This window comes from Carassius carassius, chromosome 5 (genome assembly GCF_963082965.1).
Source record: "Carassius carassius chromosome 5, fCarCar2.1, whole genome shotgun sequence".
Taxonomy (NCBI): Eukaryota; Metazoa; Chordata; class Actinopteri; order Cypriniformes; family Cyprinidae; genus Carassius; species Carassius carassius.
The window spans coordinates 28,720,673-28,736,125 of NC_081759.1; the positions used below are offsets into that span (position 1 = coordinate 28,720,673).

Below are 15,453 nucleotides of genomic sequence, written 5' to 3' on the forward strand. Positions count from 1 at the left end.
CTTTAGATCAGAGAACACTTTACATGTTTACATGTGATAGACAATCACATTTTTGTAAACTGTAACAAATAACAGTTTAACACTATAAGGCCGTTTCTACTGATCAGAAGAAAGATCTCCAGGATTCCTGCTCACCTGTGTGAACATGTCTTCGTCCTGCAGCATTGACGACAGTGCTACAGGGAAACAATCTCGAAAAAATTTCATTCATAAACAAAAGTTTTCATATGGTATCATCTCTTTTGTCATATTAGAATTGCTAGTTAAATCGCAATGCTTTATAATAAACAAGACACCTGAGATTATTACATAAGCATTTAAAGCACATCCCAATAATTGTTCTTTCCTTGTGAGATGTTTATTAATAAGGTAGGAGTTGCATTCTCAGCATTATCAATGGGTGGTTATAGATAAAAAAAGTATTTTAAAACCCATTTTCTTCCAAGTGAGAACCTCACAGCAGAGCAATAATTTGAAAAAGATCTGACAAATTAAATAGTTTTATCAGTTTTATTCTGAGCCTCCTATGAACACTAATAATTAGAAGTAACAGTAAAGCATTTAAATATTCATCAGTGTTTAACAGCTGCTTTGTGAAAACCTTTAACTCCTTAGATTATATTCAAAAGACACATTTTTCCTTCCACAATAGTTTTTATTGGAAAGTCTGGAGCTGGAGGGGGCAATCTTGCAGCATTTTTTAAACACCAGATTTAAACCAAGAGGAAACAAATAAAACGGTTTACAAAACAAAAAGAAGATCTGTACAAGTTCACACTTCATCTTAGAAAAACTCAGTGATCACAGCAGCCAAACTGAGGACCGTTCTGGAAACAAATGAACAGCTGTAAATCAGCCAGAACTGTGGAATAAAAACATGTCGATGTTCATGACGAAAGCAGTCCATCCATAGGCTCCATCAGGCTGTAACGAGATGACTGCAGAGGTCACATGGTTTGAAGGGTCAGAGTTCAGTGTTTGCTCTTCTTGCTCTTTTTGTGCGAGTGATGTGGTGATCGGGACGATGACCTCCAGGATTTGTGCTGTGGTGATGGTGATCGAGAGCGTTTTGACTTGCGTGGGGATCGGGATCTTGTTCTTCATGGAAGACAGAGTGACAGAGGATAAACTGAGTGGTAAAATCTACACACAGCTACCCTTATTATGGCAACATGACCAAGAACAACACAAAGTGACAAGCAAGTCAGTTATGATTCAAGTAGCTGTGACCACAAGCATCAGGATATTTCTAGAGTCAGCTGGTTCCTCTTTCTGTAGCGCTGTTGCTGGGTAACCTCACAAACCTCAGGCTTGTTATTATATTAGAATTATTTCTGAAGGATCACGTGACAGCAACATTTTAAATGTATAAAGTATTTTAATTTATAATATTTATCAATATTAAGGTTTTAATTTCTGATCAAATAAATGGAGCCTTGATGAGCATAAGAGATTGTAAGGTGTAACAACCCAGCCCCCCCCCCCATGTCAAAATGACATACCATAACACTTGATAAAAAAAAATTGAAAGTCAGTTTCAGGTCAAAATTACCTGAAGAGAGGATGTGTTTTTTTTTTAATTCTTACAAATCTTACCAACCCCAAACATTTGAACTGTATTCTCTGTTCTGATTGGCTGTAAGTGTTGTTGGATTTTAGTGTGAAAAGACACATTACTTGTCGCTGAAAACTTGATGCATTGTGCTCTGTCAAGGTATTGGGAATAACTGTTTTTGAATGATAATGGGATGTAATAAATTGTGTGTGTGTGTGTGTGTGTGAGAGAGATGAGTGCATACCTTTCTCTCCTCTCTTCTTTGTCTCGACTCCGTCCTCTACTCCTTTCTCTGTCCTCACTTTTTCTACTTTTTTCTTTATCCCTTGTTTTACTCCTGTCCTCCCCTTTATCTCTCCTCTCGTCTTTTTTGGACCGGTCTTTCGGTTTTTGTGAATATTTGTCTCTCTTTTCCTGGTCGTCCTTGTCAAACTCCTAAGGAAACAGTGACCGAAAAAAAACAAAAGACATAAGTGAGTTTACTGTTTACCAGAAGTGAAACATTTTCTACATGAGACAGCAGGCATAAATAAGACATATACACTTTGCTGATATACAGGTCAAATTAGAATATTTACCAGCCAAAAACATGTCTTGGTGGTGACCAGTTGTTTTGTATCATTTAGCACAACTGGAATGCATACTGACCAATCAGCCACAATCTGCATATTGTGTAATTCTTTGCTGAGTTGCTGTGTATAGTACCTTCTGTAGCAGTCTGTTTCTGTAGTGTTGAACTTGCTGTTGGAGACTCATACTGGACTTCCTCTGTCTCTTACCCGACTCCAACTCATCCTGGAAATTCATCACCTTCACCTGCAATATGCATAACCGCACTTTTATATTACCTAGCAACACAGTTAGCTTTAGTGTCATGTCTGTCTGTGAGTGTGTGGGAGGGAGAGCGAGAGTGATGACTAACCTCAAGTTCTCGGAGGCGTGTCCTTTTGCTTTCAGACAGTTCAAAGTTTTTCAGAGAACTCTTAAACTCCACCCCTTCATACCTGCTGGGGCTGTCAGCCTCATCACTGCTCATATCTGAGTTACCATTGTTTTCCTTCAGGCCACTGCATGCCAAAGACAGCACAGGAAACATTGAGGTAGCCCAAACTGAAAGAATTTTCTATTTTTTTTATATTTCCTGTTTACAATTCATGTTTATAGTTTGGATTTACCAAAGAGACTTAGCCAGCGTACACACGTACACGTAAACATTATTTTTAGGTAATAGTCCTTATAAACAAAATAGTAAAGAATGCATGTGATTTGATGAGGCTGTTGAAATGCTCCAGTCATGTATCATGTGATAAAACTAAATCACCCGCTCATCACAGGGAACAATGAATAAAATCAACAACATCCAGCGGTCTTACCTTGAATTCACCTCTGTGTCCGAGTCATTCTTGGCTGAAAGGATGATAAGAACAGTTTAAAGTTTATGGCAGGACGCAGCAGTTGAAAAGAATTTATATACACACTGTCCCTGTACAGTGTACATAAAAAAAGATGTATTTTCACAATGATCACTAATACAACTCACGGAAAGATGGCAGAAATGAAATGTATTCAACTTATACTTAAAAACAGAGAAATCGATGTCATTAATATCTGTAAAAGTAAATTGGCCAATTTTGTTTAAATGAAGGATTGCAGAAATAGATTATTCTAGTACTAAATATTTCCTTCTTGACAATCTGTCCTGTTTAACTCCTGGAGGATGACCTCCTTAAATCTCTCTCTCTCTTAAATGCCCTGGACTGTTGCTCAACTCATCTCTACAAAAGAGTCATGTATTACTACTGATGTTGTGATTGTACCTGAGGATTCGGAATCTTCCACCTTCTCCCATTTAGACAGTGCAACAGTAGGTAAAGTCTTATCTGAGCCCTCATCAACTGGATCAGACAAAAACAAGCACAAAGAGGAAACGTGTAATCAATAAAACCAATATATCAAAATCCATATTGTATGTGTTTTAACACTTCCACTGTGTTCAGTTTAGGAAAAAGGCTACAAATAGCAGTAACATTATAATAAAAACAAGATAAACTCCCAACAACCTCAATGCCCTTCTACCTACATGGCACACCATCAATATCATCTATTGGGTTTCCTAGGGGAACACCGTCTATATCGTCAACCGGGACACCATCTATAGAGGATGGATCCCAGGTCATAGGTGATCCATCGAGGTCATCAAGGGGTGCACCATCAATTTCCCCTCTCTCTAGAGGAATACCATCCAATGGCACCCCATCTAAATCAGGAGATTTGGGCTAGAGAACAGGTAGGTAAATTAATATAGTACTACTTTACAGAGCATATATCATTTTTAGTTTTTTTTTATCTATTTGCCACAGCTCACCTCTGCTCTGTCAATGACTTCCTCTCCAGGTTTAATAAGCCCCAGGAATATATTCTGTAGAAGGATCAGGAAAGAGTCTGGATAAACTGCCCAGTCTTCCCACGCACGAAAGCATCCCATGACTCTTTGCTGCAGATAGAGAGAATTGAAAGAGAAATTTAGACGGGGAGTGTGATCAAAGATCTCTGCAGGGGAGGAGCTCAAGACAGATGACATGCTAGAACAGACTGTGCCCACCTTAAACTGCTCTGCCTGGAGCCGGGCCTGGATGTTCCGATACGCTTCACTGATGTCTCCAAATATCTGCGGCAGCTTTGTCTCAAAACTATTACACAGCAGGGCAAAACAGAAAAAGAGTTCATCAGAGGCAACATTGAAGGTTTTGAAGTTTCAATTTTACTGCAGTGGCGACAGATCTTTTTTCTGTATTGTGGCACAGGCTATAAAAAAGAAAAATTGTAGGGTGAGGACTTGGTTCAATTTAGTTTTTATTGATTGACTAGAGACAGATCTGAACATGAGATTGCAGTAGATCTTAAAAAAGATGGGGAGATTGGAGAATTGGAGTCATTTCACCAGATTTACCAGATTATTCAAAGTCCAAAAACATTTTTAAATAATTTGTACTATATATATATATATATATATATATATATATATATATATATATATATATATATATATATATATAAATATATATATAAAGTTCAGGTGACAATCACGTCATTGCTGCAGGTTTTAAAAAAAATTACTGGAAAACAATTTCAAAGACACTAAAAAAAAAGCACAAAAACAATCAAGAAAAACATCAAATAAAAATGTTGCACAACTCACTCACAATTTGCGGTAATATGACGCATTTGCAACTTTGGCACATGAGTTGTAGAGGATGTCAGATATTAGGTAAAGTCTGGCAATCTGCAATATACAGGAGACAAAAGGTCCAAAAGTGTAAAGAAGAGCTATGCAACAAACTCTAGTTGTGTTTTGTGAACTCCTACTTTGTACAGTAACTGTAATTGTACATGTACCTTCTTCTGCAGTGGTGTGTGTTCTATAGACAGAGATTCAGTGATGCAGGAGACGACCTCCTCAGCAGCCTCCGCTCTCTCCAGGCAAAATAGCATGGCATCACCGATCTCATCCCTGCGAGGAGTCAGCCCTCTTAGCAAGGCCTCCAACCTTTCTCTGTGCCTGAGACACAACAAACACAGTCAATATGCACATACATTACAGAACCAAACATATGTGGGCACCCAAACATCACAGGTCTATGTGCATTTCATTTCAAAGAAATCAACATCCTACAACACTATTTCTGTCGGAGAGGAACACATGTTTACTCTGCCTTCAGGTGCCCTTTCTTTGGCTCTTCCTCTTGAGAAGGGAAGGAGCTCTCTTCTGGTTCCTCATCACCATGGAGATATGGGTTAAGAAGAGGTGGCTTCCACAGAGAGCCGCCCCGGAACATTCTGAAAGATGACGTTCTCCATTTATTTGGGTTCTCTCCCTGAAAGAAGGACAGAGACACAGAGAAATGTTTAACAGGTTTCATATAGATGTGAAAATTACATTTCTTTTTGAGAATAAGACTGTGTCTAGCCATGAAAGGCAGTGGATCGTTTACCTGTAGAATGGAGTAGAGTTTCCATCTGTAGTACACATGCTCCTGACTCTTATTATCAAATAAAAACCTGCAACAATAGCCAGACCGTTACATATGACATTCAAATGTCTTCAAATATTTTACTAAATATTTGCTCACCCTCATGTTCTAAACCTGGATAATTGACAAAAGAGACATTTAACAGAATGGTGACTTTGCTCTTTTCCATGCCACAAAAGTGAATGGTGGGTGACTACACCACAAATGTCATTGGTTCTCTTAAAAGTGAAATATGTTCATAATATTTAAATTGTAGAATTGAGAGTAAACATTTCTGAGCCTTAATAAAATTTGGCTTAGACTACTTATGTGTTATGCAGGTTACATTCACTTTGTATGAAACAAATAGAAACGCGAACATACCACATAATGTCTCTTTTTGTGAAGTAAAAATAAAGTTTTTCTGGTTAAGGAGATGCAGGTGAGTAAATTACAGAATTTTAATTTTAAGGTGTGAAGGTGTGAAATTAAAATCCACCCTTTATCATATTGCAAATGATTAATTTGTGAATGTTTATTTTCTCATAATTTTTAACCAAAAATCACAATGTAACAAGTAGCAATAAATCTTCCATATTGTGATGTACAGTACTGTGTGAAAATTCTGTAGAACTGAAGGTTGAGGTATGACATGAATTATTCACAATATTACCAACAACATGCATTTAAAATTTCTATTTCATGTTGAGCAAGCTACGAATATTAATGGTTCCAATATTGTCACGAGCAGAATACAGTTCACATACCTGAAGTCAGGGTTGTTCTTTTCTCTGCTCATGATGATGGCCTCAAACATGGGTCCCTCTCTTACCACAAACTCAATCATTCTGTGTATCAAGCCCAGCAGGTTCCTATCAGCCACAAAAGAGATGGATGAGAGAATGAACAAGGGCACGCTTTTCTTTTCTCCACAACTCCATAATAATCCCTAAAGCCTTACCATGTCAGTTCTATCTTTTTCTTCTTTCATTTTCACTGTCTGGCAGATTGAAACTTGTATTTTGCTCTGTATTTTCTGTCCACTCCAAATAAGATTGCTTTTCTGATGTTACCATGGCCCTATGAGACCGTTAAGGGAGTGTGTTTTAGTACAATGTTAGCTCCTAATGTTAGAAAAAGGCTACTTGTGTGGTGTTCTACGTGTTTTCACAGTAGCAATTACATAATAACAGACTATAGAAGTTGCTGATGTAGCTAAAGTTGGGTAACCTCAAGCTATGTAGGTTACATGTATCTGGTTCCTTGGGTACGATCTAAGATCAATGATGTCTTACAGTCTCTTTCTGATGAAGTAACCCAGTGGTCCTTAATCCTGGTCCTGGAGATCCCCGGCTCTGCACATTTTACATGTCTCCTTCATTTAACACACCTGATTCAGATCATCAGCTCCTTAGGAGCAGGTTTCATGAATTGAACTGAGTGTGTCAGATAATATAGACATCAAATGTGCATAGCCTGGGGGGTTGTCCCCAGGACCAATATTATGAATTAACAGTTGTGATTAGGTGTCAGACTACAGGTGGGTGTGTATGTGTGTGGGTTTCAGTAGCAATGGTGTTTTAATAAATGGACAGAGAATGTGTACCTTTCTGTGGGGATTACCACTGTCACTACGGCCTCGGACAGAGTCTGTTCATGACGTCAAACCAAATGATGAAGATACAAAAATACAGTGAGTTTATATTTAAACAAACTGCAGAATATTCATGATTAATATCAGCAGCAGCAGTTAAACCTCTGGAAACATGCTCCGCAAACAGACGAGTTCATCTCACCGCGCGCGGCTTCTTGCTCTGTCTGATGGACATTCTGTGTACATAGAAACTTTGCTGTCTCTAAACTCTCTGGCTTCATATTTTATTCCAGCTTAAAGCTTATAAATCTAAACCAGATAAATAAATAAATCTAAAATAAAAGTCCTTATAAAGATATTTCCCAAATTATCTGTGATGTGAAAGTGCTATCTAATTTAATATTTGGGTAATAATTTTGTATTAAATCCAAATAATCTTATTTGAATTGAATATTGTTGAATATTGTATTAAATTATTGCTATAGCTTTAAGACTTGGAGGGTTTGGATTTGACATGTTTGGGGATTCACTTCTGACATACCAATCAAAAAGTGATATGGAGAGACCAGCCAATTAATCTTTACAGAATCTGAAAGTGTTAAATATACAAACAGGTTGGTAGGAATGAAATGTCTCGTTACACAGGATGCCCCCACCCAGGCTAATGAACATTACACAACTTAAAACACCAAGTATCCCAGTGTGTTTCCGTACAGTTTTTTGGTTTCATCTGCTTTTGACTCCTATCTCGCATCAAATCAACCGACTCTAATTATTTTAAAGTGTTTCCACGACTTGACCTTTAAACATTCATCAAACAATGAAACAACCAAATTTCTCAGAGTCAGCTAAATGTTAACTCCATCACATTTCTCTAAATGTAATATACACTATCATTCAAAAGTTTGGGGTCAGTCCATTTAAAGACAAACTGATTAAGTTCAGTAAAGATGCATTAAATTGATCAAGGGGTGGCAGTAAATACATTTATAATATTACGATTACGAAGATTTCTATTTTAAATAAATTGTCTTTTTGAACTTTCTATTTATTGAAGAATCCTGAAAAAAATTATCAAGTTTCTGCAAATATATTAAGCATCAATTACAAATAGAAAATGTTTTTAATAGTAATAATATTTCACAATATTACTGTTTTAGTGTATTTTTGATCAAAGGAATGCAGCCTAAAAACATTTGAAAAAAATCTTACCAACCCCAAACTTCTGATGCTTAAAGAAAATCAACAAAACATTTGATTCAGATTCAAAACTTTGTCTCTTTATTAAATCTTAATTCTTAGCCACAGTCTTTTTATATCAACCTAAAATCAGTGATCACTAATCATCACTCCTTTCATTTTCCTACTTTTTTTATTTGCTAAAAAAGGAAACATTTGTAGTGCTTCATGTTCTCCAAATACCTTGCCAGCAGAAAATGTTACTTTTATAAATACCTTGACCTTGGCAAACCATACTCTACTACACCAGTAGGCAGTACATGTGGTTACCTTGTAGAAGTCTTCCTCTGAGCGGCTGCGTGGTTTGGTGAAGTCATTTCTGAAGCGGTCTCTGGGTTGGGCGTTGAACGGCAGTCCAGATGGTGGAGGGGGGGCAGTGGTCTTCAGCACCCCGATGGGGGTGTACAGAGGCTGTGGAGGAATACGTACTGCCTTCCCCCAACCTAGCTTCATTTCAAAACCCATTATTGTTTTACCTGCAAAACACAAGACACCAGAGCTCAAATGTCAAAAGAGTCCAACTAAGTGCGTCTTTGAACAGACGGCAGTGTAATATTTCATTTACACTGGATTGCGGATTGAGGATGCCTCACCATCCAGTGCGGCCAAAGCACGCTCTGCATCTTTCCGTGTCATAAAAGCAACAAAACCGCGATTGGTGACTCTTGTTCTCTCTTCTTCAGTGCGAGGCCACATGATCTTCACACTGGCCAGAGGACCGTATTTCCCAAACTCCTTACAGAGCATCTCCTCTGTCATCTTTTGAGACAGTCAAAGTTTAGTAAATAAGAGACTAAACATACTGTAATTACAAGAACGCCATATAGTCAATGTTAAGCAGTCTGTTGGCCAGATTTTTCCATGGATTATACAGCAATCAGCAGGTCATAATACTGTAGCCTCTTCTCACCTTGGGGTTGATGCAGCCGATGTACAGGTTTGTTGTGTTTGGTACTACAGGATCATCATCAAATACTACAAACACAATATGTAAAAAGATTTTTTAGGCTTCCACTGGGTTTCCGAAGTGAAATGGTCGGTGTGAGTTTGTCCGACTTACTTGATCGTCGAGTCAGAGGTAAATCCAGATCTGGGTACACTCCTCCAGAGTCACCTTTCTTCTTTTTATATCGCTCCTCTCTTTCCTCCTGTATTCTGAATGACAGATTGAACAAAGACAGAACACTTTTTTGCAAACACGTTTTCTCACAGTGAAATGGAGGGCAGATCTTTTTTTCTGTATTGTGACATATGTCTGAGTGAAACAGAAAAACTAATATACCGTATTTTCGGTATATTACTATACTATAAGTCGCACTTTTTTTCATAGTTTGGTCATAGTTATTTCATAGTTATAGTCAGGTGCGACTTATTTATCAAAATTAATTTGACATGAACTGAGAGAAATGAACCAAGAGAAAACATTACCGTCTACAGCCGCGAGAGGGCACTCGATACTGTCAGAGATGCTGCTCAGTGCTCCTGTAGTCTACAGTCGTGGCCAAAAGTTTTGAGAATTACATAAATATTAGTTTTCAAAAAGTTTCCTGCTAAACTGCTTTTAGATTTTTGTTTCAGTTGTTTCTGTGATGTACTGAAATATAATTTCAAGCACTTCATACGTTGCAAAGGCTTTTATCGACAATTACATGACATTTATGCAAAGAGTCAGTATTTGCAGTGTTGGCCCTTCTTTTTCAGGACCTCTACAATTCGACTGGGCATGCTCTCAATCAACTTCTGGGCCAAATCCTGACTGATAGCAACCCATTCTTTCATAATCACTTCTTGGAGTTTGTTAGAATTAGTGGGTTTTTGTTTGTCCACCCGCCTCTTGAGGATTGACCACAAGTTCTCAATGGGATTAAGATCTGGGGAGTTTCCAGGCCATGGACCCAAAATTTCAACATTCTGGTCCCCGAGCCACTTAGTTATCACTTTTGCCTTATGGCACGGTGCTCCATCGTGCTGGAAAATGCATTGTTCTTCACCAAACTGTTGTTGGATTGTTGGAAGAAGTTGCTGTTGGAGGGTGTTTTGGTACCATTCTTTATTCATGGCTGTGTTTTTGGGCAGAATTGTGAGTGAGCCCACTCCCTTGGATGAGAAGCAACCCCACACATGAATGGTGTCAGGATGCTTTACTGTTGGCATGACACAGGACTGATGGTAGTGCTCACCTTTTCTTCTCCGGACAAGCCTTTTTCCAGATGCCCCAAACAATCTGTCCCTGATGTTTTTTTTGGAGAGAAGTGGCTTCTTTGCTGCCCTTCTTGACACCAGGCCATCTTCCAGAAGTCTTCGCCTCACTGTGTGTGCAGATGCGCTCACACCTGCCTGCTGCCATTCCTGAGCAAGCTCTGCACTGGTGGCACTCCGATCCCACAGCTGAATCCTCTTTAGGAGACGATCCTGGCGCTTGCTGGACTTTCTTGGACGCCCTGAAGCCTTCTTTACAAGAATTGAACCTCTTTCCTTGAAGTTCTTGATGATCCTATAAATTGTTGATTTAGGTGCAATCTTAGTAGCCACAATATCCTTGCCTGTGAAGCCATTTTTATGCAACGCAATGATGGCTGCACGCGTTTCTTTGCAGGTCACCATGGTTAACAATGGAAGAACAATGATTTCAAGCATCACCCTCCTTTTAACATGTCAAGTCTGCCATTCTAACCCAATCAGCCTGACATAATGATCTCCAGCCTTGTGCTCGTCAACATTCTCACCTGAGTTAACAAGACGATTACTGAAATGATCTCAGCAGGTCCTTTAATGACAGCAATGAAATGCAGTGGAAAGTTTTTTTTTGGGATTAAGTTAATTTTCATGGCAAAGAAGGACTATGCAATTCATCTGATCACTCTTCATAACATTCTGGAGTATATGCAAATTGCTATTATAAAAACTTAAGCAGCAACTTTTCCAATTTCCAATATTTATGTAATTCTCAAAACTTTTGGCCACGACTGTACACTGAGCAGCATAGAGCGCCTTCTCGCGGCTGTAGATGGTAATGTTTTCTCTTGGTTCTTGGTTCTAAATGAATGCGACTTATAGTCCAGTGTGACTTATATATGTTTTTTTCCTCATCATGACGTATTTTCGGACTGATGCGACTTATACTCAGGAGCGACTTATAGTCTGAAGAATATGATATATATATATATATATATATATATATATAATGCAGAAACTCTATTCATCAGTTATTGATTGCTGAAAATATACAAGGATGATTCCGTCACAATAAAATCAATAACATGCATTCAGAAAACAGATGAAGTGAATTTCGAGGGAAACACTGACTGTTTTAATTCCTCTTTAAAGAGCTCCAGATTACTCTTCTTCCTCTTCTCCTCCACTTTCTTTTTAACAGTCTAGAATGGAAAAACAACAAAAAAAAGTTAAGACTAATTAATGTATTTTGTGATTCATCTATGCTGGTCTTCTCATCATGTTCCTTCTAACCCAGTCTTACCTCTTCAAAGGATATCTGACAACAGAAGACGGAAGGTCACTTACAGTTTTTTTGACTTCTGCAGGTTGAACAGGTGAGGTATTCTGAGGTGGAGAAGTGAATTTAGAGGCGGGTCTGTAGAGTTTGCTCTTCTTCACCTCTGCGGCTTCTTCCTCTGAGAAATGAACAAAAACATGCAATCATAACTCGCTCCTTCCTCTATTTTTTTATCTAACAGCTTAGATTTATAGTTTATAGTATAGCAGCCCACAATTCAAATTCTAAACTTTTTCCTGCAAGCAACATAAGCATTACACTTTTTCATAAAGTCAGCTTGAGTGCTACAGCAAATCAGTAACCAGATCACTGGTTTATTGTGTCAAACTACAGAGATCTGGAAACACAGGTTCTTAAACACCCACACAAAGATCAGATCAGTTTTGTTACTGTAACTAAAACTAGTTGAAAAACAGCTGAAATAAAATATTTAGATAATACTAGATAAATACTAGATAAAACTAGATAATACTAGATAAAAATTGCAAAGGCAATATAAAACTGAATATAATAAAGGCTAATTCAAAATATGAATATATGCTACAAGAAAAGCAAAACAACTTACCTTTAGTTGCATTTACAATGCCTCCTCGTACAAATGTCTTCACTCCACTTTTGTCATTAGTGTCAAAAGAAGCTATAAATTCCTCAAAGACTTCAGCAGCTTTCTCTTCCTCCTGGTAACGGTGAGACAGAGAAATGTTGTATAAGACAAGAAAGAACACAAAATAATATTGGGTATCTCAAAGTGCTTACCTTTTTCTTCATTTCCTCTTGCTCTCTTTTTGTTAGCGTCTTCTTCACCCCCACAGATTTCCCTTTTTTGTCTGCCATGTCAACTTTCTAAAACACAGCAGATCACTGCAGCACTGCAGTTTATACGATCATGTAACCATATATTCATGATTGGGGGACTACATATAATACATTTAAGAAGCAGCTACTCAAAAACATCTAGTCTGGAGGACAGGACCCTGCATACCTGACACATATCACAAAGTACTTCACTTAATGACAAGACCTCTAAGAATAAGAACGATCTAATACTAGTAAAAAGCCATTTTTGCATGTCTTGATCTAAACCAAGACTGAGGACAGCAGGATGCAGGACTTTGATCATGCAACTTAGCTTTGAAAGATGCTGTATTTACAACATCAGTACTGTTATGTCCACATCTGACTGCACAATAAGACAGTGGTCCATATATCCTGTAAACACCTTGTTTGTATCAAATTCACAGCATGACTACATGTACTGGCTGTACACTCATGGCCAAATGTTTTGACAGTGACATAAATTTGGGGTTTTGCAAAGTATACTGCTTCAGTATTTGTAGATTATTTTTCCACATGTTTCTATGGTATACTGAAAAAAAACAATTATAAGCGTATCATAAGTTTTAAAGGCTTTTATTGGCAAAAAAATATATTGAGTCAATATTTACAGTGCTGACCCTTGTTCTTAAGCTCTGCAATTCGCTCTGGCATGCTGGATATTAGCTTCTTATTAGTTCTCGGAGTTGATCACAATTTGTGGGCTTCTTCTGCTTGTTCACTCGCCTTTAGAGGACTGACCACAGGTTCTCTCAAGGATTGAAATCCGGGGAGCTGCCTGGCCACAGATCCAAAATTTCAATATAATGATCTTCGAGTCACGTCTTTTTTTTCTCTTGCTTTGTGAAATGGTGCTCCATCACGCTGGAAGATGCACGGATCATCACCAGATTGCTCATGGATCGTTGGAAGAAGTCACTCTTGCAGGACGTTTTGATACCATTCTTTATTCATGGCAGTGTTTTTGGGCAGAATTATGAGAGCCCACTCCCTTGGTTGAAAAGCAACCCTACACATGGATGGTCTCAGGATGCTTTACTGTTGGCACAACACAGAACTCATGGTAGCGTTCACCTCTTCAATCGATTTTCGTTGTCAAAATGTCTTGGCCTCGTTGTGCATGCAGATGCTCTCACACTAACCTGCTGCCATTCCTGAGCAAGCTCTTCACTGCTGGAGACACCATTTTGGTCAATGAAGCTTTTAACAATTATTTAAAATGCATCTGATCACTCTACATAATAATCTAGAAACAATGTGAATGAACACCACAACAGCTTAAGCAGCAAACGTTGCAAAACACAAAATGTATGTCACTGCCAAAACTTTTGGCCACTACTGTATAAAGTTATAACAATATCTTTTAATAATCATAGACCTGCTGGTGATGTCTCCATAACTCTGTCTACGACTGTCTCCAAACCTAGTGAACTGCCTAAGTTACCTAGACTGTATTCGTGAGCATCACGGGCGCCGACAGACCCCCGAAAAGGCTGTCTATGTGTCTCACCAGGCTGAAACAGACCGCCTGTGTGTGTACGTTACGTTATGTTAGCGTGCGGGCTAACGTCTCTGGTCCTCCTGGCCTCGTTCAAACCTGAGACAGCCTTTCGCTGTCAACTGTGTAAACGCCGCTGGAGGACGCAATGAAGACATATCTGATGCTGCAACCAGTTGCACATCTGTAAACAATCTATATAGCGACTTACACAGCTCTTGCGTTGCAAAAACGAAACCGTTCGTTTGTTGTTAATCCGCCATTTTGAATATACTAGAAATGGAAATAGCGGAAAAGTGACGTCGCGTGATAAACACCAATCAGAGCTCAAACCGGCTCATTCTGCGACTGCTGCCGATGCTTGAGAGGAGTCTCCACTCCAGTCGCTTGTCCAATAGTTGTATGTTTGCCTGGCTAAACTAATAAAGCATTGATATAAAAGACCAGGATCAGAAAGGGCTTTACTGCCAAGTTTGCTTACACACAAGGTATTTTTCTTGGTGACAGAAGCTTCCATTACACAGACAGGTTGACAAGTGACAAGACACAGATAACAGAAATAAAAATTAGTAAAAATAAATATGTAAAAAAAAAAAAAATAAACAAAATACATTAAATTGTATGTACAGTGCTATATACAAATTATGCAAGGAAATGTGGGTAGATTGTAAGATATATTAAGTCACTAACATACATGTAATACATATTAGTATAGATAGTTGGGTTTTGCACAGTGGGTAGAACTTTTAACTGTTCATGACATGGATTGCCTGAGGGAAGAAACTGGATGAATGTTTTGGTGCTCAATGCTCTGTAGCATTGAGACAGCAACAGAGTGTGCTGGATCTGAGGGGTCCAGGATGATTTTACCATCTCTTTTACTTAATCTGGAATAGTGCAGTTCTTGGAAAGTAGGGATTTGTGCCAGTGATTTGCTCAGCAGTCCAGACTATACCGTGCAATCTATTATGGTCAAATTTGGTAGCTGAGCTGAACCAGACAGTTATAGAAGTGCAGAGGATGGATTCAGTGGCGGACTATAACTGTTTCAGCAGGTCCTATTTAGTGCCTAAACTCTGGAATAATCTACCTAACATCGTTCGGGAGGTAGAGACACTCTTGCAGTTTAAATCTAGATTAAATACCTATCTCTTTAACCTGGCTTACACAAAACACACTAATATGCTTCTAATATCCAAATCCGTTAAA

At 38.4% G+C, this 15,453-nt stretch overlaps 1 protein-coding gene across 2 annotated transcripts; it reads right to left on the bottom strand.

Moving 5' to 3' along the window:
* Positions 1–634: 634 nt before the first annotated feature.
* On the bottom strand, positions 635–14,558 carry LOC132141169 (U2 snRNP-associated SURP motif-containing protein-like). 2 transcript variants are annotated; one of them, XM_059550468.1, is made up of 24 exons: positions 14,456–14,558; positions 12,669–12,755; positions 12,478–12,589; positions 11,921–12,030; positions 11,705–11,775; positions 9,459–9,553; positions 9,309–9,373; positions 8,992–9,157; positions 8,669–8,874; positions 7,172–7,215; positions 6,333–6,437; positions 5,548–5,614; positions 5,264–5,430; positions 4,952–5,114; positions 4,759–4,838; positions 4,158–4,245; positions 3,921–4,049; positions 3,636–3,831; positions 3,373–3,450; positions 2,929–2,962; positions 2,478–2,622; positions 2,261–2,371; positions 1,800–1,990; positions 635–1,098 (listed from the first exon to the last, which is right to left on the bottom strand). In XM_059550468.1, exons 2-24 carry the CDS (start codon positions 12,744–12,746, stop codon positions 972–974), a joined length of 2,628 nt encoding a protein of 875 aa, XP_059406451.1. In that variant the 5' UTR covers positions 12,747–12,755; positions 14,456–14,558; the 3' UTR covers positions 635–971. The 2 variants fall into 2 exon arrangements, with proteins under 2 accessions (XP_059406451.1, XP_059406452.1); XM_059550469.1 differs by lacking the exon at positions 14,456–14,558 and adding an exon at positions 14,257–14,442.
* Between the last annotated feature and the right edge of the window lie 895 nt (positions 14,559–15,453).